Source organism: Heterodontus francisci, chromosome 3 (assembly GCF_036365525.1).
Source record: "Heterodontus francisci isolate sHetFra1 chromosome 3, sHetFra1.hap1, whole genome shotgun sequence".
Classification (NCBI taxonomy): domain Eukaryota; kingdom Metazoa; phylum Chordata; class Chondrichthyes; order Heterodontiformes; family Heterodontidae; genus Heterodontus; species Heterodontus francisci.
Genome location: NC_090373.1, coordinates 80,000,305 through 80,024,283, shown reverse-complemented (window position 1 = coordinate 80,024,283; position 23,979 = coordinate 80,000,305). Strand labels below are relative to the sequence as shown.

Genomic DNA, 23,979 nt, shown 5'->3' with positions numbered 1-23,979 from the left:
GGACCTCACCTGTAGCCAATGAGGATGCAAAGATTTCTGTCAAGGCCCCAGCAATTTCTTCCCTTGCCTCCCTCAGTAATCGGGGGTAGATCCCATCAGGCCCTGGGGACCTATCTACCTTAATGCTTTGCAAGACACCCAACACCTCCTCCTTTTTGATAATGAGATGACTGAGACTATCTACACTCCCTTCCCTAGGCTCATCATCCACAAAGTCCTTCTCTTTGGTGAATACTGATGCAAAGTACTCATTTAGCACCTGACCCATTTCCTCTGGCTCCACACATAGATTCCCTTCTCTGTCCTTGAGTGGGCCAACCCTTTCCCTAGTTACCCTCTTGCTCTTTATATACGTATAAAAAGCCTTGGGGTTTTCCTTAATCCTGTTTGCCGATGACTTTTCATGACCCCTTTTAGCCCTCCTGACTCCTTGCTTAAGTTCCTTCCTACTGTCTTTATATTCCTCAAGGGATTCGTCTGTTCCTAGCCTTCCAGCCCTTACGAATGCTTCCTTTTTCTTTTTGACTAGGTTCACAATATCCCGCGTTATCCAAGGTTCCCGAAACTTGCCAAACTTATCCTTCTTCCTCACAGGAACATGCTGGTCCTGGATTCTAATGAAGTGACGTTTGAAAGACTCCCACATGTCAGATGTTGATTCACCCTCAAACAGCCGCCCCCAATCTAAATTCTTCAGTTCCTGCCTAATATTGTCATAATTAGCCTTCCCCCAATTTAGCACCTTCGTCCGAGGACTACTCTTATCCTTATCCACAAGTACCTTAAAACCTATGGAATTATGGTCACTGTTCCCGAAATGCTTCCCCTACTGAAACTTCAACCACCTGGCCGGGCTCATTCCCCAATACCAGGTCCAGTACGGCCCCATCCCTCGTTGGACTATCTACATATTGTTTCAAGAAGCCCTCCTGGATGCTCCTTACAACTTCTGCCCCATCCAAGCCCCTAGCACTAATTGAGTCCCAGTCAATATAGGGGAAGTTAAAATCACCTACCACTACAACACTGTTACCTTTACACCTTTCCAAAATCTGTCTACATATCTGCTCCTCTACCTCCCGCTGGCTGTTGGGAGGCCTGTAGAAAACCCCCAACATCGTGACTGCACCCTTCCTATTCCTGAGCTCCACCCATATTGCCTCGCTGCATGACCCCTCCGAGGTGTCCTCCAGCAGTACAGCTGTGATATTCTCCTTAACCAGTAATGCAACTCCCCCACCCCTTTTACATCCCCCTCTATCCCGCCTGAAGCTTCTAAATCCTGGAACATTTAGTTGCCAATCCTGTCCTTCCCTCAATCAAGTCTCTGTAATAGCAACAACATCATAGTTCCAAGTACTAATCCAAGCTCTAAGGTCACCTGCCTTACCTGTTATACTTCTCGCATTAAAACAAATGCACTTCAGACCACCAGTCCCGCTGTGCTCCGCAACATCTCCCTGCCTGCTCTTCCTCAGTCTTACTGTCCTTATTTACTAGTTCCCCTTCATTTATTTCACTTGCTGTCCTACTGCTCTGGTTCCCACCCCCCGCCACACTAGTTTAAACCCTCCCGAGTGATGCTAGCAAACCTCGCAGCCAGGATATTTGTGCCCCTCCAGTTTAGATGCAACCCGTCCTTCTTGTACAGGTCCCATCTGTCCCTGAAGAGATCCCAATGGTCCAGATATCATAAACCCTTCCTTCTACACCAGCTGTTCAGCCACATGTTTAGCTGCACTATCTTCCTATTTCTAGCCTCACTGGCACATGGCACAGGGAGTAATCCTGAGATTACAACCCTGGAGGTCCTGTCTTTTAACTTTCTACCTAACTCCCGAAACTCCCCCTGCAGGACCTCGTCACTCTTCCTGCCAATGTCGTTGGTACTGATGTGTACCACAACCTCTGGCTGTTCACCCTCCCCCTTCAGAATGTCCCCTGTCTGTTCAGAGACATCCTTTACCCTGGCACCAAGGAGGCAACATACCATCCTGGAGTCTCTTTCACGTCCACAGAAGCGCCTATCTGTGCCCCTGACTATAGAGTCCCCTATAACTATTGCTCTTCTGCGCTTTGGCCCTCCCTGCTGAACAGTGCCAGCCGTGGTGCCAATGCTCTGGCTTCTGCTGTTTTCCCCTGATAGGCCATCCCCCGCAACAGTATCCAAAACGGTATACTTGTTAGAGAGGGGGAGAGCCACAGGGGCTTCCTGCACTGACTGCCTGCCCCTTCTCGCGGTCACCCATCTATCTGCCTGCACTTTGGGTGTAACCACTCCTCTAAAACTCCTGTCTATGATGCTTTCTGCCACCTGCATGCTCCTAAGTGCATCCAGTTGCCGCTCCAACCGATCCATGCGGTCTGTGAGGAGCTGCAACTGGGTACACTTCCTGCAGATGTAGTCGTCCGGAACGCTGGAAGCGTCACGGACCTCCCACGTCTCACAGGTGAAGCACTTCACCCCTCTAACTGACATTTCTAGTACTAGTTAATAAATTAATTTCAAATAAATAAATACTTATTAAATCCTTACTAAATTGTTATAATTAACTATATGGTCCCAAGTGCTAGATTCCTACTATAAATATTAAATGCTAACTAAATACAGTAATCTCCTCCCTCTGGTTTAGTTACTCTACTTATTAATTAGTTAATTAGGGTTTTAATCAATTTTTATCAATGTTTTATTTTCAAATTCAGTAAAAATTCCCTACCAGCCAATCAGGTCACAGCTTTCCTGTGATGTCACTTTCAGTTTTTTTTTACCAGAGGTAAGTTTTTTATACTTACCGGTCCGGAACTCCGCCCTCCGAGTCTTCTCCCAGTCAGCTGTGCTCTGTGGAAGCTCTCGGCACCCCTCACTCTGAGGATAGGGAGGAAATGAAAGGAGCTCCTCACTCCCTCCTCACCGAACTTCCTCAGTTACCAAACTTCCACTATAGCACTCTAATGCAACCTAAGTCAGCACTCCAATGCAAACAAAGTCGCACTGTAAGATGGCCCACTTTATTACTGACTGACTCCAGCCCCTGAAAACTGGTTTAAGCCAATTCTCTAATTAACAAGGTGCAGCTGCAAACAGAGCCTGAGTGAACCCTGTTTAAAGCTGGTCTACAACTCACCTTCTCCAACCCTAACTGCAACTGTTAAGTTAATCTGCTAAATAAAAGACAGATTAGATTTAAGACAAAATTAACCCTTAATTATCCTCAGTTACCAAACGTCCACTTTCGCACTCTAATGCAACCCAAGTCAGCACTCCAGTGCAAACAAAAGGGCTGACAATTCACTGCGTGTTCATTTTGCACTACTGCTGTAGACCAATTTTTCCCACAAAATCTCTTCAAAAAAGTGTTCTTAAATTTTTTCCTAGAAGCTATTTTTTATTGTATTCTCTTATTAAGACAATGCTTTGAAATGTTTTTGACTTGTTAAATGGGCTGAAATGCAAACCATTTATGATGACTTATATGTAACTAATGCTGCAAATGAAAACCTGACCCATTATGTATCAGTGGTGCAAGCGTTTTCATAAATTTCACGGATTATTCTTTGTTCTTTCTGAGAAATGATGCCTGATGTCAGGGAAGAAGAGTTGAAGATTCAACAGAACATTATAAAGTAACAAAATTTCAAGCAGTTTTCTATTTTTATTGAAGATAATAAAATTCTGTACACTGAATGAATTACAGTGAATAAAGATCATTAGCTTCTCATTTGATCAAAATAATAATAAAATTCCTCTGTGCTGAGATTACTGTAAGTAATCATTTCATCAGGGTGAAATAAGGAGTCAATCCATGTCATTTCTCTATCCCACATGAAGTGTATTTGGATAATAATGAGGACGGTCTTCATATTTGTGTAGAGGTACAATCTGTGTTGCTACTTCTGGTCACAGACATCCTGAAAGCCAGTTTAATTTTAATGTTTATTTAAATGGTCAGGATATCATATGCAGCATGTGCCCTAGTTTGTGAGGTGCATTTCTGATGAATGAGATTCTCTACTGGGAGCACAAAATCAGCATATTACCCCTTATGACCCTTTGCTACTGGTTTGCTAACCAGTAGAAATAAACTTTTGCTGTTTATCCTATCGAAACATTCAGATTTTAAAAACTTCTATTCGAACTCTCTTTAATCTACCAGTGAAAAATTTCACAATTTTTTGAGCTTTTCTTCATAATTGTAATTTTTTATTCCTGCTATTAGTCTTGTGAAGTTTCACAACACTTTTTCCATGGCTGGAATATCCTTCCGATAACAGGATACGTGGATCTGCATACAGTACGGTGGCATAACCAATGTTTGTGCAAATTAATTTCTTCCTTTTACATTCAACAACATGCATTTATATAGAGCTTTAATGTAGAAAATTGTCCCAAAGCACTTCCAAGAGATGCTATCAGACAAAAATAAGGCACTGACACAAAAGAAGAGCTATTAGGAAGAGTGACCAAACACTTGATCAGAGGAGGGCTTTAAAGAGGAGAGGGAGGTTGAGCTGTGGTAGGTTTTAGGGAGAGAATTCCAAAATGTGGATGCTAGGCTGCTAAAGGCATGGTTGCTAATGGTGGGGTGAAGAGAGGGCAGATGCATGTAAGGCCAGTGTCAGATATTAATGTTCTATGTAGAAAACCTAGATGTTCCATTTCCTTTTTTTTAAGAATGGCGTTTCCTTCCTGCACCTACTTTTACAAATGATGTATCTGCACTCTGGCTTTCTGTTCCTTCAGTTTCAAAAATTTGAATGTTTATTACAGACTTCCTTTCACTTTTTTTCCCAAAAATGTACTTATTCCAATTTATCTGCATTGAACTGTCTCTGCTATTTCTTCCCCAACTTCCCTCAGTGTTCTGGGGGAATTCTCAGTATCCCTCAGTATACTTATATGGGCCGACTGACTCATCTTCTTAATTTCATTCATTATTTTAATACAGTTTCTTCTTTCACATTCTCTTCAAACGTTCTTATAATTCCACTTTCACCCTCCTTTTTGAAAACTAAGCAAAATACATATTATTCATCTCCATCATTCCCTCATTCTCAAGTACAAGCTGGCATCAGTCATTTCTAAGTGGTCCCACTGCTTGTTAACTAACCATTTACTTATTTCAGAAGTTAGATGGATAGTTACATATTGCATTACGTCATTAGTACGTAGGGATATTTTCTATTCAGCCCTCCATTAAAGTTTAGTCCTTTGAAGGATGGAGAATGCAAGAGAGCTGAGGCTATTGGGACAAATCTTGGATGTGCGTTGTGAGGACAGGATGTTACTCTCTTAGTCTAATACTAAAGTCCATTTCTCTTGACTACTCCCAGAGGGAATTTCCACCTCAAGTTAGCTGCTTTTTCAGCACTCAGGTAGAGCAGCCAGGAAAAGGTGTTGGTACTATCACAGTGGTTCATGATGTTGAAAAGTCAGCAAGTGTTGTTCCTCATGTGGCAGTGCTGTATAAAATCTTATCTGACCTCTGTGAAATAGGCTAGGAGTAAATGCACCTAGCCTGGAAGCCACAATGTTGGATCATATGTTTTATTGTTCATGTTGAGAAGGCAGAACTCAACAATTGCCATAATAACAAAGGACAAGGAAAAGCACTGCCTCCCACCCCAAACAGAGGGAGATGCCATTGTGGGAGGCCAGAGAGACCTTTGGGATCATTGTCATTATTGCCAAGAGTTGCAAACCCAGAGAAAGAAAGATAAAAGCCAGAAACCAAACAAAGGAGACACTGAACATCGAGCATTGAATGAGCCCATTTACAGCTCAATAATTTCTATCTTGGCTGTGCAGCACATTATGGGTATATCCTGGCAGGACAAAATCACAAATGTGGCAATCCTCTCAAAAGCAGAGCTCCTAAGTGTGTTGGCACTAATCAAACAGAGGCGGCTTCGGTGGATTGGACATGTCCACAGGATGGAAGACGATCACATACCCAAGGACCTTCTGTATGGTGAGGTAGCCGGGGCCTGATGACCAGTGGGGTGCCCAAAGCTCCGCTTCAAGGAAGCTTGCTAGCGTGACATGAAGGCCCTAAATGTTGACTATTGTACCTGTGAGTCACTATCTGGCAAAAGAGGAAAATGGCGACACATCCTGTGGACTGGCATTCACTACCACAATGACCAGTTGCTACTGCAGCTTGGCAACAGGCACCAATGTCACAAGCAACTCACAGCGTCACTTGGCAGCTTCACTTGTGGCACTTGTGGCAGAACCTGCATCTCAAAGATTGGCCTTCACAGCCATCAGCAAAGGTGCACCAAGAGAAGACACCCCACCTAAATGGATTGTTTGTTGTGTGTCCATCAGCTTTCACAGATGGAAGGATGCCAACCATAGAGCTCCTCTGATATACCAGATTTGAATACCATGAACAGAACAAAAAGCTGGGGTGGTACCTCACATATATGCTACAACTATAAATGTAAAGCAGAATTGTTGCAGTAGGTACGAAAACTAAACAGTCATCACATTTCTTACCCCACTGAGATTAATAGGGAATTTACAAATGACTGTACCTCGCTACACACCTCTGAGTTCCAAGTTATACAATAATAAACTACACAATCCCACCCTTTGCTAGCTCTTGGGGAGAATACACAATTGCTTAATTCCCTAATCACAGACTGTGATGCTGGCTGTAAAAAGGTCCATTGCCTGATGGCTTCTCACCCAAATTCTACAAAGTGATGCCCCCAGAGCTGACTCTTCTGCTAAAACCTCTCCTCTACATACTGGGAAAGAGTAGTTTCAGAACGTTGAAGTCTCAGACTAACAATTTGGATGTAAACGAGTATCTGACCAGATCACCATGCGTTCGCTCATTCATTACTGTTCAATCCTTAAGTATCATTGAAGAATAGTTGTGACAGTGCACTATCAGTGGGACATTTTGTGCTCTGACTTGAACTATTGCTGTGTTATTCTTCTTTCCAGATACCGTGGCTATGTCCCTACTATAAATTTTACATATGGTGATACCTATGGAAACACCACCAGGAAGTATTTCCAAGACTTCCGTCTGTCAGCTCTGAATACAAGTCAGAGCCCTTACAGCAAAGGAGGGCAATTCCCAACCATTTACTCCAATGACCCCTCACTTGTAATAGCAAATAGGGCCCACAACCGGAATAGATGGCTGTATGCCCCACAGTGGTCTAGATACGATGTGGATTTTGACAGGAATGAAGAACTGAAAACATTTGATAAGGTAAGACCACGATAACAGGTAATAACTCTTTTTTAAACTGAGGTGAATGGTGCTGTTATACTACATGTATCGATTTGACACCAGTACCTTCTTACAGTGATTGGAACCTGCATTCTTGGTGGCTTTACATTGTCTGTTGGCTATACAAAGCAGGATGCTGGTCCAATATTTTAGTACAGGGACATTGTTGGACTAATGTTTGAAAGTTGTGGAATGGATGGCCATTCTCCCTAGAGCTCAGAAAGCACAGAACTTAATTCACCTCCATACAAAGTATGTGAAATTTCATGTTTACAAAAGAGCTTTGGGCCGGTCGGTTCCTTGCCAACTTCAAACAATTTTAAAATCAAGTTAAAAAAACTCTGCGGGTGATACAGCTGACAGCATAAAAACCTTTTACAGTTTGCTTTGTGCAATTTGCCATTCTCCTGCAGCTGATAAAGTGGTCTCACATTGTTGACCAAGAGTCAATCTGGCTGATTTCATTACCCAGTTACAGACATGTCAACATCACCATCTCATAAATCAAGAGACGAACTGTTAAAATTTAGGAGATTTGGTAGAAAAATCATGAGTTAATTTTTCAAACATAAACCAGAATAGACTGACAGTAGGTTCATAAACCTCATTAGCGACCTATTTAATCACTAGCAGGTCAGGGTTCTTTACAAAAACTATATTATTTTATTTGAAAATTATTTACAAAAAAACCCTTTTAAAAATTCTACCTGTTATCAGTTGTGCATTCTGTCTCAACAGACAGGGGGTCATGTTTACCAGCCTAGTATCTCTGGTTTGTGGAGTTGACGAATGAGGCAGGTTTCTGGGGGATATTCTATTTTGATTCTGTAGCCAAAAACCTTACTGAAACTGGGTATGATATGCTTTTGCTAGTTCACCAATCTCTTCTCACAGTACTGCTATAGGTTCAATAATGTCCTTCAGGAAAGGGAACCAACCCAGTCTCCCTAAAATGGAGTCCAGTCTCCAAGCCAACAATGCAATTGATTCTTAATGCCCTCCGGGGAACTAGGTATGGAGAATAAATACCGGCAAAAATTATTTAATCATTAATACTACTTATTTTGTGATAGAATTTTATTGCAGTTAAGCAGCAGGTCTGAACTGTATGAGCAAAGGAGATGGCAGATAAGTTCAGTAGGAACCCTGTGTCTGCGTGGGTTTTCGCCGGGTGCTCCGGTTTCCTCCCACATCCAAAGACTTGCAGGTGATAGGTAAATTGGCCGTTGTAAATTGCCCCTAGTGTAGGGAGGTGATAGGGAATATGGGATTACTGTAGGGTTAGTATAAATGGGTGGTTGTTGGTCGGCACAGACTCGGTGGGCCGAAGGGCCTGTTTCAGTGCTGTATCTCTAAATAAAAAAAAAGAAGCAATTCATCAAGCTTTTTTTTCCAGTGTCTTCTTGTTGCTCTGGCCCAGAATGGAAATATTTTGTATCGATGCTACTGTTATTTCTTAAATATTCTTGGTGAGTTTTCCTAACTAAGTACATGTTATACGATAGGCAATACCAAGAACAATATACTTGAATATGTAGATTTCAGAAATGCAAGGAATGATTTTAACAAATGTCTGAAAATACCAAGAGTACTATGTAATATTTGCATCATAGGATCTCGGTTGTCATTTTAGTTGGAACTGGTTAGAGCCTACGTCTTCTTCTCAACATTTCAATGTCAAAATTTCCATCCTTGGTTTTAAAGCAGTTCATAACCCATTTGCTCCTTAGTCACTCTGAACATACCTTCTGGTCCTGTTAACAGCTTCTCATCCTACCACTTGTTCCACTCCCTGGAAATCCCTACCCTGTTTCTTCCCCTTGCTGCAACCAGCTCCGCCGTAAGAAACCTGTTCAAAAGCCTCCTCATCCACTGTGCTTTTGGAGCCCTGAACACAATCTGTCCATTTCTCTCCCAATTTCCCCCATGCTATGATACTCTCTATCCTTTTTATCCTCCTTGTAAAGCATTCTGGTTGTTAAATAAATACAAGTTATTATATTGAGTAATGCAGATATAGGCTGGAATTTTACAGCTCCCAAACAAGCAGGCTGGTAGTGGGGGTAGTGCAAAATTGAGTGAGAGGCGGTGAGGGAGGGGGACCTTTCCCAACCTCGCTGCAATTTTATGCAGGGCAGTGGCGGCAAGAAACAGCCTGCCCACCCGAGGCCAATCAAGGCCCTTAAGTGACCACTTAACCGGCACTTAAGTGCCTTCTCCCACTGCTAGGGTACTTTACCCTCAGAGGCCGGATGGCAGAAGCCTCAAGAACCCCGCCCAGTAAAATCAGGCGGTCTTCTTGTGGGCTGGGGGGGGGCCCTCCTTATTGGGCAGCCTCTGCCCCACGGAGGGCTGTCCCTGAAGCCCCAACAATCTGAAATGCACAACATTCCCCCGCCCCTCTAACTGACTCACCTTCCCTCGCTGGGGCTCGACCAATTGTCCCCAGTGAGGCCCTAAAAACTTACCTGTCTTCCAGTGCCATCCTTCCCCTTGCTTGTGATGGCTGGGTGTAGTCCCAGCAGTGGCTACAGCTCCCAGTGGTGCTGCTGGGATTAAGAGCTGCCGGTCCGCTAATTGGTTGGCAGCTCCATTTGGCAGGACTTCCTGCCTCAAGGAGGTGGAAGCCCTGCCCAAGCCCAATTAAGGGCCTGGGGAGCAAACAATCCCGACCTGGCTCCCCAGGCTAGGCGGAGGCAGGCTTGCCACCAACTTTTTGGACGGTGGGCAGAGCTTCCCACCCAACGAAAAATTCTGGCCATAGATGCTAAAATCATTTTAATGTAACTCACAATCCCAAACTGAAAAAAAATGCACCCTCCGTGCATTTTGGGAGAAGACTCGGCAGGTCTGCCCAAATTGGGTAATGCACGCGCTTCATGGAGGTAGTTAAGTGGCTGCTGGGAACAGGGCCTGAAGAGGTGGTCTCTCAACATGTGGGTAAGGCTGGCGTTTGCTGTAGATCTTTGTGGGCCTGCTAGTTTCAGCTGCTTCAGGCTCGGTTGGTGTAGTGGACACCTCCAGCCAGTACTATTAGTTTGTCCGATCGTTAGCATGATCCATCCAGGGAGGAGCAGGATGTAGCAGCCTACGAAAGGCACTTTTCCAAGAATGTCTGCAAAAAATCCTGAGACTTCAAAGGTCTATCGCAAGATCATGAGTGAAATTTAATTTTGCTTAGGAACAGCGTCTTTCATTATAGATTTGAGAGAGCTGGCATGTCTGCGGTTATCAACACAAAGCTGAAATCACTCTGCATTTCCACAAACTGTCAAATAAATGGCTGCAAAGATTGAAGTTTCATGGATAATGCAATGCTGCTGTGTCAAAACATGTGGGCCAGTAGAGCAAATTGGGCTGATAGTGCTTTCCACCACATTGTACTTTCATTTCCATTGACTTCAACAGAAAAGAAAATGGGCTGTGTTGTAAAATGTGTGGCCCATTCTACATTACTGACATAGACCAATTTCAACACCTGTTTACTATGGTGAAAACATTGTTGACTAGGTCAGCATTTATTGCCCATCCCAAATTGCCCTTGAACTGAGTGACTTGCTAGGCCATTTCAGAGAGCATTTAAGAGCCAACCACATTGCTGTGGATCTGGAGTCACATGTAGGCCAGACCAGGTAAGGACAGCAGATTTCCTTCCCTAAAGGACACTAGTGAACCAGATGGGTTTTTGCAACAATCACTGATGGTTTAATGGTCACCATTAGACTACCTTTTTAATTCCAGATTTATTGATTGAATTCAAATTTCACCATTTGCCATGGTGGGATTTGAACTCATGCCCCCAGAACATTAGCTTGGGCTCTAGATTACTAGTCCAGCGACATTACCACTACACCACCAACTCCCCTAGATTTTCCAATCATCCAAAAAAGACATAAATTGGGCAAAACTGAGTGAAAATTCAAAGGTGAGCATAGTCATATTGGTTTTGTGACCCAAGTATTTTCTGCTGGTATTTCCTTCTGGTCCCTTAGGTGTTTGTCAACTTCAATATGTAAATGAGTATTGAATGACATGTTACCATCCTTCAGGCAATTTCCTTGGAATTATGCTGAATTATCACTGATTCATCTACCCACCCATATAAAATGGGTTTGGGGTTGCTTAGCTGTTGACGGAAATGCTTTTAAGGAGTCCTGCACAAAGACTACAAGGACAACCTACACCTCCATTTTTTTTCTGTTCTATCTTTTAACTCTTCAAAGTCCTTGAACGTGTTATTGCCTTCCAAATCCATGCCCATCTTTCCTGGAACTCTATGTTTGAATCCCTCCAATCAGGTTTCCACCACAGCCAGAGTGCTGAAATGACTATCAAAGTCACAAATGACATCCTATGTGACTGTGACAAAGGTAAACTATCCCTCCTTGTCCTTCTCAACCTGGTTGCAGCCTTTGACACAGCTGACCACATTGTCCTCCTCCAATGGCTCTCCACTATCCTCCAGCTGGGTGGGACTGCTCTTATCTCTCCTCTGTTTCCATTTTTATTTACTTAATCATAGCCAGATTTATTGATTGAATTCAAATTTCACCATCTGCCGTGGATTCTCTTCTTGCTCCCAGGCTGTTACCTCTGCTGTCCCCCAAGGATCTATCTTTGGCCTCCTCCTATTTCTCATCTTCATGCTGCCCCTCAGCGACATCATTCAAAAGCACAGCATTAGATTCCACATGTACATTGATGATACCCAGTTCTACCTCACTCAACTCCTCCACCGTTGCTGAATTATCAGACATGCTTATCCGACAATCAGTACTGGATGAGCAAAAATTTCCTTCAATTAAATATTGGGAAGACTAAAGCCATTGTTTTCGGTCCCCACTCCAAACTCCGTTCCCTATCTACTGACTCCATCCCTCTCCTTGGCAACAGTCTGAGATTAAATCAGTCTGTTTGCAACCTTGGTGTCATATTTGACCCTGAGATGAGCTTCTGACCATATATTTGCACCATCACTAAGACCGCCTAGTTCCACCTTTGAAACATCATTCCAACTTTGCCCATTCAGCTCATCTGCTGCTGAAATTCTCATCCATGCCTTTGTTACTTCTCAACTTGACTATTCCAATGCATTCTTGACTGCTCAACCACATTCTACTCTCTATAAACTAGAAGTCATTCAAAACTCTGCTGCCCATGTCTTAGCTCACACCGAGTCCTTTTCACTTATCATCTCTGTGTTCACTGACTTACATTTTGGCTCCTGGTCAGGCAACATCTTAGTTTTAAAATTCTCATCTTTGTTTTCAAATCCCTCCATGGCCACGTCCCTCCCTATCTCTTTAATTTCCTCCAGTTCCGCAACCCTCAGATATCTGTGCTCTTCTAATTCTGGCCTCTTGAGCAAACCTGATTTTAATTGCTGCACCATTGGTAGCTGTGTTTCCAGCTGCCTAGCAGCTAAACACTGGAAATCCCCCATTACACCTCTCTGCCTCTTTACCTCATTTCCCTCCTTTAAGATATTCCTTAAAATCTACCTCTTTGACCAAGCCTTTGGTCATCTGACTTAATGGCCGGGATTTTACAAAGCTTCCGGCGTCAGGCCGCATGGATACAGGAAGACCGTTCCATCAGTGGCTCACCACGGAGCCCGACACGGGAGAGCTGGGCCCAATCTTCCCGGCGGCACCACGGCTCCGTGGTAGCACCGCCCCTGTCCCTGCCCCTGCCACTGGGTGAAGGGACCCGGATTGAAATATTCAAATTAGCAGAATTCATTTTAAATAAAATTGACTCCAATCTTATCGTCAGGCTGTGATCTGCTGAGTGGCGGCCCACACTCACATGCCTTCACTTTGCCATTTAGTGGGGAAAGGGCGAACTTAAGATTTTTAGTATGGCGGTGGTGGGGGGTGGGTAGGGGGGGGTCAAATTTACATCATTAGTCTAGGGGATGGTGGGAAGGGGTGACCTGTGCACTTAGTTCAGTTTAGATGTTGTGGGGGGGAGGTCAAATGTGGAAGGTAAGTGCTTTGTGGGGGGGTTGGCAGGGTGGGGAGAGAGCAAATAATGAATTTTGTTATTGGTGGGGTGGGAAAGGGTGGCAGATTTTTAATCAGTATAGTGGGGGGGGGGGGTGGGGGGGTGTGGGGCTATAACTTTAAAAATCTGAATTAGCCGGCAGGGCTTTAAAAAAGGCTTTGGAGAGTCCGCCCTCTCCATGTGATTTGGTGCTGGTGGAGGGGCGGTAGTGCAGGGAGGAAGATTGTGGCAGCATGGCGGTGTGCGGGCCGCCATTTGTTTCGCCTGCCGCCACTTTTGGCGGCAGGTGCGTATAATCCTGCCCGATGTCCCCTTATGTAGCTCAGTGTCATATTTTGTTTTATAATGCTCCTGTGAAGTGCCTTGTGATGTTTTATTATGTTAAAGGCACTACATAAATATAACCTGCTGTCAGCATTTGAGGAAAATTCTGCCATTGTTAGCTTTGCTCCAGCTGCATGAAAAGCACATGGGTTTTTTTTCATAGGAATTCCCCTGTAATTGTGTTTTGATTATGATTATGATTAGAGATACAGCACTGAAACAGGCCCTTCGGCCCACCGAGTCTGTGCCGAACATCAACCACCCATTTATACTAATCCCATATTCCTACCAAACATCCCCACCTGTCCCTATATTTCCCTACCACCTACCTACACTAGTGACAATTTATAATGGCCAATTTACCTATCAACCTGCAAGTCTTTTGGCTTGTGGGAGGAAACCGGAGCACCCGGAGAAAACCCACGCAGACACAGGGAGAACTTGCAAACTCCACACAGGCAGTACCTGGAATCGAACCCGGGTCCCTGGAGCTGTGAGGCTGCGGTGCTAACCACTGCGCCACTGTGCCGCCCTGAAGAGAAGGTGGACCAATAGAAGAATGCAGCCCAGACCCGGCTGCATCACCAGCACCTTAACACAGTGAGGCACATATAACATTAGTGTCAGAGGAATGGTGCTTGCAAAGGCTGCTATCCACAAGGGAGATTGTGTCTGATGTTTGCCACATGCTGCAAGTGACTTAAAGCCAAATCCATCCATAGGCTTAGCCCTACTAGTAGCTGTATTTTAGGTTCTGGATCATTTCCAAGTGCCACGGATGACATCAGCCAGATATCTGTCACCTGCAGTACAGAGATACATATAAAGCAACATATAATGCTTTGCTTGCTCAAGCAAGAAATTTCATCATCTATTGTATGAACTAGAAACAATGAGAAGGTTATAGAATTTTAGAAAATGACAGGATTTCTGAAGAATTGGAGGATTATAGATTGCACCCACACAGCCTGTGTGCTTCATTGCACAGTGCCACTAAATACATGAAACTTGAAGGGTTCCACTCTTTGAATGTTCAGCTTGGTTGTGACCATCATCACAGGATTATACACATTGATGTTCAGTTCCTATGCAGTGGTCATGGTCCTGATGCCAATAACAAGAATTACATCTGGAATTCTAAATCCAGCATTTATTTTCCTTCTTGCTCTTCCCATTTATTCTAGATCAGATAGTAGGTAGAAAAAGTATTGGCTTGCTGGAACTGATTCGTACTGCTATGTACTGAGCTTCCCCAAACCTGCTGTGAAGGTGTTTGCTGGATATATTCAAAATCAAATTAAAGCTCAGAAAAAGAACATTTCGGTGAATGTGCTGAAACTTCATTCAATGCTTTTAACTGAAAAAGCTGAGCTGTGTTTTTTTTTAACCAAGAGCACATTTTCCCATCTCCAGAACATAATGGACAAAGAACCAAACTCCACTGGCTCCTTGAGCCACACTGTATCAATTTTAAAATCCTTTTCCTTGTTCTTTAATGCCTCATTTTAGTCACTGTGCACAATTCCACCCCCAGCAACCCCTGCTAGTTGTGTGTCCCAGGCAGCATCCACACATTCCTCTGACTCTGGATTACTGCTTATTTCCTGGTCCCTCTGCTCCTCCATCAGAGGCCAATCTTTCAGTCACTATGTGCTTTTGCCCTATTTCTCTGAAATTCTGTTCCCAAACCACTACTGTATTACTGACCTGCTTCTTGTTTACCAAGGCTTATTAAAAACTCATTGCTACAATTATATCTTCATTATTTTCCCCACCCCAAATTCTTTATTTTCTGCTTGGACACCCCTTTTTCTATTAAGTCTCAGAACACTTGACAAGAAGTTATTTTTTCTGCTACTGATCTATGATTACTCCATTTTTGAACATCAGGACCAGCTGCATATATACTCTGTCTTCTTTGGCCTCCTTATCTCGAGAGACAATGGGTAAGCGCCTGGAGGTGGTCAGTGGTTTGTGAAGCAGCGCCTGGAGTGGCTATAAAGGCTAATTCTAGAGTGACAGGCTCTTCCACAGGTGCTGCAGAGAAATTTGTTTGTCGGGGCTGTTACACAGTTGGCTCTCTGTCTTTTTTCCTGCCAACTACTAAGTCTCTTCGACTCGCCACACTTTAGCCCCGTCTTTATGGCTGCCCACCATCTCTGGCGAACGCTGGCAACTGACTCCCACGACTTGTGATCAATGTCACAGGATTTCATGCCGCGTTTGCAGACATCTTTAAAGCGGGGACATGGACGGCCGGTGGGTCTGATACCAGTGACGAGCTCGCTGTACAATGTGTCTTTGGGGATCCTGCCAACTTCCATGCGGCTCACATGGCCAAGCCATCTCAAGCGCCGCTGACTCAGTAGTGTGTATAAGCTGGGGATGTTGGCCGCCTCGAGGACTTCTGTGTTGGAGATACGGTCCTGCCACCTGATACCAAGGATTCTCCGGAGGCAGCGAAGATGGAATGAATTGAGACGTCGCTCTTGGCTGACATACGTTGTCCAGGCCTCGCTGCCATAGAGCAAGGTACTGAGGACACAGGCCTGATACACTCGGACTTTTGTGTTCTGTGTCAGTGTGCCATTTTCCCACACTCTCTTGGCCAGTCTGGACATAGCAGTGGAAGCCTTTCCCATGCGCGTTGATTTCTGCATCGAGAGACAGGTTACTGGTGATAGTTGAGCCCAGGTAGGTGAACTCTTGAACCACTTCCAGAGCGTGGTCGCCAATATTGATGGATGGAGCACTTCTGATGTCCTGCCCCATGATGTTCGTTTTTTTGAGGCTGATGGTTAGGCCAAATTCATTGCAGGCAGCCGCAAACCTGTCGATGAGACGCTGCAAGCACTCTTCAGTGTGAGATGTTAAAGCAGCATCGTCAGCAAAGAGGAGTTCCCTGATGAGGACTTTCCGTACTTTGGACTTCGTTCTTAGACGGGCAAGGTTGAACAACCTGCCCCCTGATCTTGTGTGGAGGAAAATTCCTTCTTCAGAGGACTTGAACGCATGTGAAAGCAGCAGGGAGAAGAAAATCCCAAAAAGTGTGGGTGCGAGAACACAGCCCTGTTTCACGCCACTCAGGATAGGAAAGGGCTCTGATGAGGAGCCACCATGTTGAATTGTGCCTTTCATATTGTCAAGGAATGAGGTGATGATACTTAGTAGCTTTGGTGGGCATCCAATCTTTTCTAGTAGTCTGAAGAGACCACGTCTGCTGACGAGGTCAAAGGCTTTGGTGAGATCAATGAAAGTAATGTAGAGGGGCATCTGTTGTTCACGGCATTTCTCCTGTATCTGACGAAAGGAGAACAGCATGGCAATGGTCGATCTCTCTGCACGAAAGCCACACTGTGTCTCAGGGTAGACGTGCTCGGCCAGCTTCTGGAGCCTGTTTAGAGCGACTCGAGCAAAGACTTTCCCCACTATGCTGAGCAGGGAGATTCCACGGTAGTTGTTGCAGTCACCGCGGTCACCTTTGTTTTTATAGAGGGTGATGATATTGGCATCACGCATGTCCTGGGGTACTGCTCCCTTGTCCCAGCACAGGCATAGCAGTTCATGTAGTGATGAGAGTATGGCAGGCTTGGCACTCTTGATTATTTCAGGGGTAATGCTGTCCTTCCCAGGGGCTTTTCTGCTGGCTAGAGAATCAATGGCATCACTGAGTTCCGATTTGGTTGGCTGTATGTCCAGCTCATCCATGACTGGTAGAGGCTGGGCTGCATTGAGGGCAGTCTCAGTGACAACATTCTCCCTGGAGTACAGTTCTAGGTAGTGCTCAACCCAGCGGTCCATTTGTTTGCGTTGGTCAGTGATTATGTCCCCTGATTTAGATTTGAGGGGGGTGATCTTCTTGATGGTTGGCCCAAGAGCTCTCTTAATGCCATCATACATTCCTCTGATGTTTCCGGTGTCTGAGGCCAGCTGAATATGACTGCATAGGTGTTGCCAGTAGTCATTTGCGCAGCGCCTGGCTGTTCTTTGTGCAGTGCTTCTGGCTGCTTTAAGTGCTGTGGATGTTAAATCGCGGGGGGCTTTCTTCTAGTTCAACAGTGCAATGCGCTTAGCGGCTATGACAGGTTCCAGCTCTTCATTACGAGATTGAAACCAGTCTGCATTTCTCTTTGCACTTTTGCCATAGGTGGTCAAAGCTGACTCATAGATGGCGTCTCTGATGTGGGCCCACTTGGTCTCAGCATCCCCTGTGGGAGTGTTTTGAAGGGCTGTTACAAGTGAATTTAGAAATTTTTGTAACAGCTGTGGGTGAGAAATTCTGCTCGTGTTGATGCGCGGGTGGCCCTTTTGCTTGGAATGATGCAACTTCTTTGGTCTGAGTCTAACCTTGCTGCACACCAGGGAGTGGTCGGTGTCGCAGTCCGCACTGTGGAAGCTGCGTGTGATTTGAACACTGTTTAAGGCGGCTCGCTTTGTGACAATGATGTCTAGCTGGTGCCAACGACGTGATCTTGGGTGCCTCCATGAAACCTGGTGACAGGGTTTAGTGTGAAAGAACGAGTTGGTGATGCAGAGGTTATGATAGGTACACAACTCAAGCAGCCTCTGCCCGTTTTCATTCATCCTTCCAACGCCATAGCGCCCAAGGCAGGAGGGCCATGAGTCATGGTCGGCCCCAACCCTGGCATTAAAGTCCCCTAGCAGGAATAGGTGTTCGGTGTTGGGGATGCTGCTGATGATGTTATGGAGTTCCTCGTAGAACTGATCTTTAGCTTCAGGTGGGGAGCAGAGTGTTGGAGCATAGATGCTGAGTAGGTGTACTGGACCAGAGGTGGTGAGCAGTCGGATCGACAGTATGCGTTCCGAGCCATTTGAGGGAGGCTCTATCATGCTGAGCAAGGAGTTTCTGATGGCGAAGCCCACTCCATGCTGTCTTGGTTCTTCAGGATCCCTGCCCTGCCAGAAGAAGGTGTAGTCTTGCTCTGCTTGAGATCCACTCGCGGGGAGGCGAGTCTCCTGAAGTGCTGCAATGTCTACATTGAGTCTACTGAGCTCGTTGTTAACGATGGCGGTCTTCCGAGAATCGTTGATTTGTGTAAGGTCTTCCGACAGGCCAGGACACATAGTTCTGACATTCCAGCTTGCAAAGCGAAGGGCTGGTACCTTCTTTCCTTTTTTCGTGTTTGGTGCGGTGTATCAGTCCACCTTTCAGGCAATGACCCTGAGCTCCAAGCACCCATTGAAGCAGGTAGACTGTGGCGGGACAGAACCTTATTGACCGGGGGCTGCCCAGTTTGAGGCGGGCGGTAGCTGTCCAGTATACTCTGTATGTTGATGGTATGAAACAGCAACTGCACCTTAAGAAACTGTACCATTCCATAAAGTGTATGCAGCAAACATGACAAAGCTTCAGATTCCATTTCTCCTGCCTGCCACACTGCATCCCACACAGTGCCATTTCCTAGATTTTATCTGTTTTATTCAGAAATCTAATACAGATAGTTAACATCACCACATAAATTCTCCAGACCCTTTGTGTTCTTAGGAAGCATCAGCGTCCATTCTCATTAGATTTCCTTCTGGTTGTGCTTGTTTATTGTAGACCAAAATAAATAATTAAGAGTATTGTGAGATTTATATTTGAAAAATAATCTTCCCAATGCTTGATTTTTTCAGCCATAATTTGTTTAATTACACCTGTCTTTTCCAGTGTTTTGAATTTTTGGTGAAAAAACACAGATTAAAAATATTTATGCATGGGGATATTAAATTTATGATGCTCTGCAGAATTATTGGTACAGAAATTATAATGCCAGACAGAAAACAATAACCATGGCCCAGATTTTGCAGCGTTCGGGGAAGGGGGTGGGCGTGTTTGTGGTTGACTGCGAACTGTCAGTATTCTCCATTATTACCCCACTGAAACTAACCGCGACTTCAGGATGTTCGCCATGCGCAGATTAGCGCAGAAATCCTGAAGTTCACAACTTTGTTACAGTGCAGAAGGAAGCCATTTGGCCCATCATGTTTGCACCAGCTCTCCAGAAGAGCAATTCACTCAGTTCCATTCCCTCCACCGCCTTCTTCCTGTAACTCTGCACATTTTTCCTTTTCATATAACAGTCTAATTCTCTTTCGAATGCTTCAATTGAACCTGCATCCACCACACTCTCAGGCAGTGCATTCCAGACCTTAGCCACTTGCTGTGTGAAAAAGTTTTTCCTCATGTCACTTTTGCTTTTCTTACCAAATACTTTAAATCTGTGCCCTTGTTTTTAATCCTTTCATGAGTGGGAACAGTTTCTCTCTATCTATTCTGTCCAGACCTCTCATGATTTTGAATACCTCTATCAAATTACCTCTCAGTCTTCTCTTCTCCAAGGAAAACAGTCCCAACTTCTGCAATCTAACTTCATAACTGAAATTCCTCATCCCTGGAACCATTCTCGTGAATCTTTTCTGTACTCTCTCCAATGCCCTCACATCTTTCCTAAAGTGCAGTCCCCAGAACTGGACGCAATACTCCAGCTGAAGCCATACTAGTGTCTTATATAGGTTTAATGTAACTTCCTTGCTCTTGTACTCGATGTCCCTATTAATAAAGCCCAGGATATTTATTAACTGTCTGAGTATTATCAATCTGTCCTGCCACATTCAATGACTTATGAATGTATACACCCAGGTCCCTCTGCTCCTGCAACCCCCTTTAGAATTGTACCCATTATTTTATATTGTCTCTCCATGTTCTTCTTACCGAAATGAGTCACTGCACACTTCTATGCATTGAACTTCATCCGCCTCCTGTCTGCCAGTCCATCAACTTGTCTATGTCCTTTTGAAGTTCTACACTATCCTCTTCACAGTTCACAATGCTTCCAAATTTTGTATCATCCACAAACTTTGAAATTGTGCCCTGTACACCAAGGTCTAGGTCATTAATACATATCAGGAAAAGACAGGGTCCCAAATCTGACCCCAGGGACTCTCCACTACAAACCTTCCTCCAGCCTAAAAAAATCCATTAACCACGACTCTTTGTTTCCTGTCATTCAGCCAATTCCATATCCATGTTGCTACCGTCCCTTTGCTACCGTCCCTTTTATTCCATGAGCTATAACCTTGCTCACAAGTCTGTTGTGTGGCACTGTATTAAATGCCTTTCCAGGTACATAAATCCCTGAAAGTTGCTACCCAGGTTAATAGGGCTGTTAAGAAGGCATATGGTGTGTTAGCTTTTATTAGTAGGGGGATCGAGTTTCGGAGCCACGAGGTCATGCTGCAGCTGTACAAAACTCTGGTGAGACCGCACCTGGAGTATTGCGTGCAGTTCTGGTCACCGCATTATAAGAAGGATGTGGAAGCTTTGGAAAGGGTGCAGAGGAGATTTACTAGGATGTTGCCTGGTATGGAGGGAAGGTCTTATGAGGAAAGGCTGAGGGACTTGAGGTTGTTTTCGTTGGAGAGAAGGAGGAGGAGAGGTGACTTAATAGAGACATATAAGATAATCAGAGGGTTAGATAGGGTGGATAGTGAGAGTCTTTTTCCTCGGATGGTGATGGCAAACACGAGGGGACATAGCTTTAAGTTGAGGGGTGATAGATATAGGACAGATGTCAGAGGTAGTTTCTTTACTCAGAGAGTAGTAGGGGCGTGGAACGCCCTGCCTGCAACAGTAGTAGACTCACCAACTTTAAGGGCATTTAAGTGGTCATTGGATAGACGTATGGATGAAAATGGAATAGTGTCGGTCAGATGGTTTCACAGGTCGGTGCAACATCGAGGGCCGAAGGGCCTGTACTGCGCTGTAATGTTCTAAAAAAAAAGAAAGTCCATGTACACCACATCAACAGCATTGCCCTCATCAACCCACTCTGTTACCTCCTCAAAAAACTCCAGCAAGTTAGTTAAATATGATTTTCCCTTAAGGAATCCATGCTGGCCTTCTTTAATTAACCCATATTTGTCAATATGACTGTTAATTTTGTTCCGAATTATTCTTTCTAGAAGTTTCCCCACCACCGATGTTAAACTGACTGGCCTGTAGTTGCTGGGCTTATCTTTACACCCGTTTTTGAACAAGAGTGTAATGTTTACAATTCTCCAGACCTCTGGAACCACCCTCGAGTCTGAATTATGGCCAGTGCCTCTGCGATTTCCACCCTCACTTCCCTTAGTTTATTTGGATGCCTCTCATTTGGTCTTGCTGCCTTATCGACTTTGAGTACAGACAGACTATCTAATACATCCTCTTTATCAATTTTAAACCCTTCTCGTGTCTGAATGACCTCCTCTTTCACTATTGCCTGGGTTGCATCTTCTTACTTGGTAAAGACAGATGCAAAATATTCATTTAATACCTCAGCTATGCCCTCTGCTTCCATATGTAAATCCCCTTTATGGTCCCTAATTGGCCACACTCCTCCTTTTATGATTTATATGTCTATGGAAAACTTTTGTCCTTTAATGTTAGCTTCCAGTCTCTTTTCATGCTCTCTCTTTGCTTCTCTTATTTGCTTTTTCACTTCCCCTCTGAATCTTTTATATTCAGTCTGGTTCGCAACAATAATTTCTGCCTGGCATCTGTCATAAGCACACTTTTTCTTCTTTATTTTAATCTCTACCTCTTTTGTCATCCAATTGCTGTCTGTTACCCAGGATTTCATCACAAGTTGCGCTGTGGTTCTGCCCAGAGCCAACTGTCATTGAAATCAGTGAGAAATTCAGCTTTCCCACTCCCACATTGTTATTACACACCATATAAAACGTTACACAAGAAATAGGCGCAGAAGTAGACTATGTGGCCCATCGAGCCTGCTCTGCCATTCAATACGATCATGGCTGATCTTGGGCTTCAATTCCACTTTCTTGCCCGCTCCCCATATCCTTTGTTTCCCTGCGAGACCAAAAATCTATCTATCCCGGCCTTAAACGTATTCAACGATGTTCACCTTGTTCAATCAGCTGTAACTGGGTTTTAATGGCATTGTGATGACTAAAATTTGATGAACAGAACTTGACCTAAAAAACTAATTTTGTAATCATGGAGTACTGTTAAATGATTCATTAGTAGACTTTTTAAGATGAATTTTTAAAGTAATTTTTTTAATAGTTTAGAAAAAGTTTTTCAAAATATTTTACATTCTATCTTCGTCCCATGTGTATGTCCCAATCATTAATTTGTTCAATATAAAAAATTTTTCAAATGATTTTATTCTAGTGCTTTTAGTTCCTTGAGGGGTGGGGAGTCTGTGAAAAATCTTTATTGTGATTGGTTGCTCGGACAGCTTGATGCCATAACTGCTGCTCCACTCTGGGAGTGCCCAGTAAAGAACGCTGCAATCAGTTGCAGTTCCACTGCATGGTGATACAAGTGGAATTCTTACCAGATCTCTCAACAAGACCTACTTAGGGGTCAGCGGCAAGCAACCTTGCTGTGCTGATGAATGCAAAGTCCAGCCTGTCATATTGCTGAACTGAAGTGTTAGAGGAAAGGTTGATTAATTACAATGTTGCCAAAGAAAATTATGGAATAGCAAATTACATAGGAGAACTTGGACATTATACTTAAGGATAAGCAAACTGGAACAAGAAATAATGCTAGACAGTTCTCAGTTATTCCTTTGTAATATACTTAAAAATGTCTTTTCACTATAGCTAGCCCAGCAACACCGGGAGAACTACAAGGATAAGACGGGCACAATACCCAGAGTGGATCATTTTGTGCTGCCTGGGAAAGAGGAGGACACATTCCCTTGTTTACCGAATATGTGAGTATGACAGGGTGGAATGATCTCAAAACAAATTATTACAGTATCATTTAAACAGATCATTAATTTAGCAAACCGGTGTTTAACAAATCTCATTGTTTGGGAATAAAGAAAAGTCAGAAAGTTAGATTGCATTTTCTTCATAATGAACTTTTACACACACACTGGCACATTTCAGTGTGATTTACACCCTGTCATGTACTCGTAAACAAATGACGAAGATTTTTCAAATACATTTTACAGGCATCACTGACCAGATATATTTTCCATGAAGACATGAGAGCCTCCTTAATGCATTACAGATGTATGTAAATGATAGTGCAGTTGGTATAATTGGAAAATCTCAACCCAAGATACAGTCATACACACTCATGTGACCGTCCACCACTGCAATCTGATCATGGGTTATTGTCGATAGGTTCATCTGATTTTCTTAATAATTACTAAACCACATAGCAATTGTTTACAGTTGGGTAGCTTGCTAAGGCAATTTAAAGGGCATTAAGAGTCATTTGGGACTGAAGTCCCAAGTATGCAGACTGGGTAAAGTTTAAAGGATCCTTTTCATGAAAGACCTTAATGAAATGACTCCTGACAATGCAGCCCAGCGCCGATGTCATCAAAGTGCTCCCAGCTTTGCACATGTGCAGAATGGACCCTTGTTGTCAGTA

General features: G+C 44.0%; 1 protein-coding gene across 2 annotated transcripts in view; it reads left to right on the top strand.

Annotated features, from left to right (window-relative positions):
* Positions 1-23,979, top strand: part of cimip2c (ciliary microtubule inner protein 2C) — a 78,614-nt gene that overhangs the window by 14,640 nt on the left and 39,995 nt on the right. For both annotated transcript variants that reach the window (XM_068017744.1, XM_068017754.1), the window contains exons 2-3: positions 6,956-7,229; positions 23,196-23,308. In XM_068017744.1, the coding sequence (XP_067873845.1) occupies positions 6,956-7,229; positions 23,196-23,308 (387 nt within the window). The remainder of the gene's footprint in view (positions 1-6,955; positions 7,230-23,195; positions 23,309-23,979) is intronic.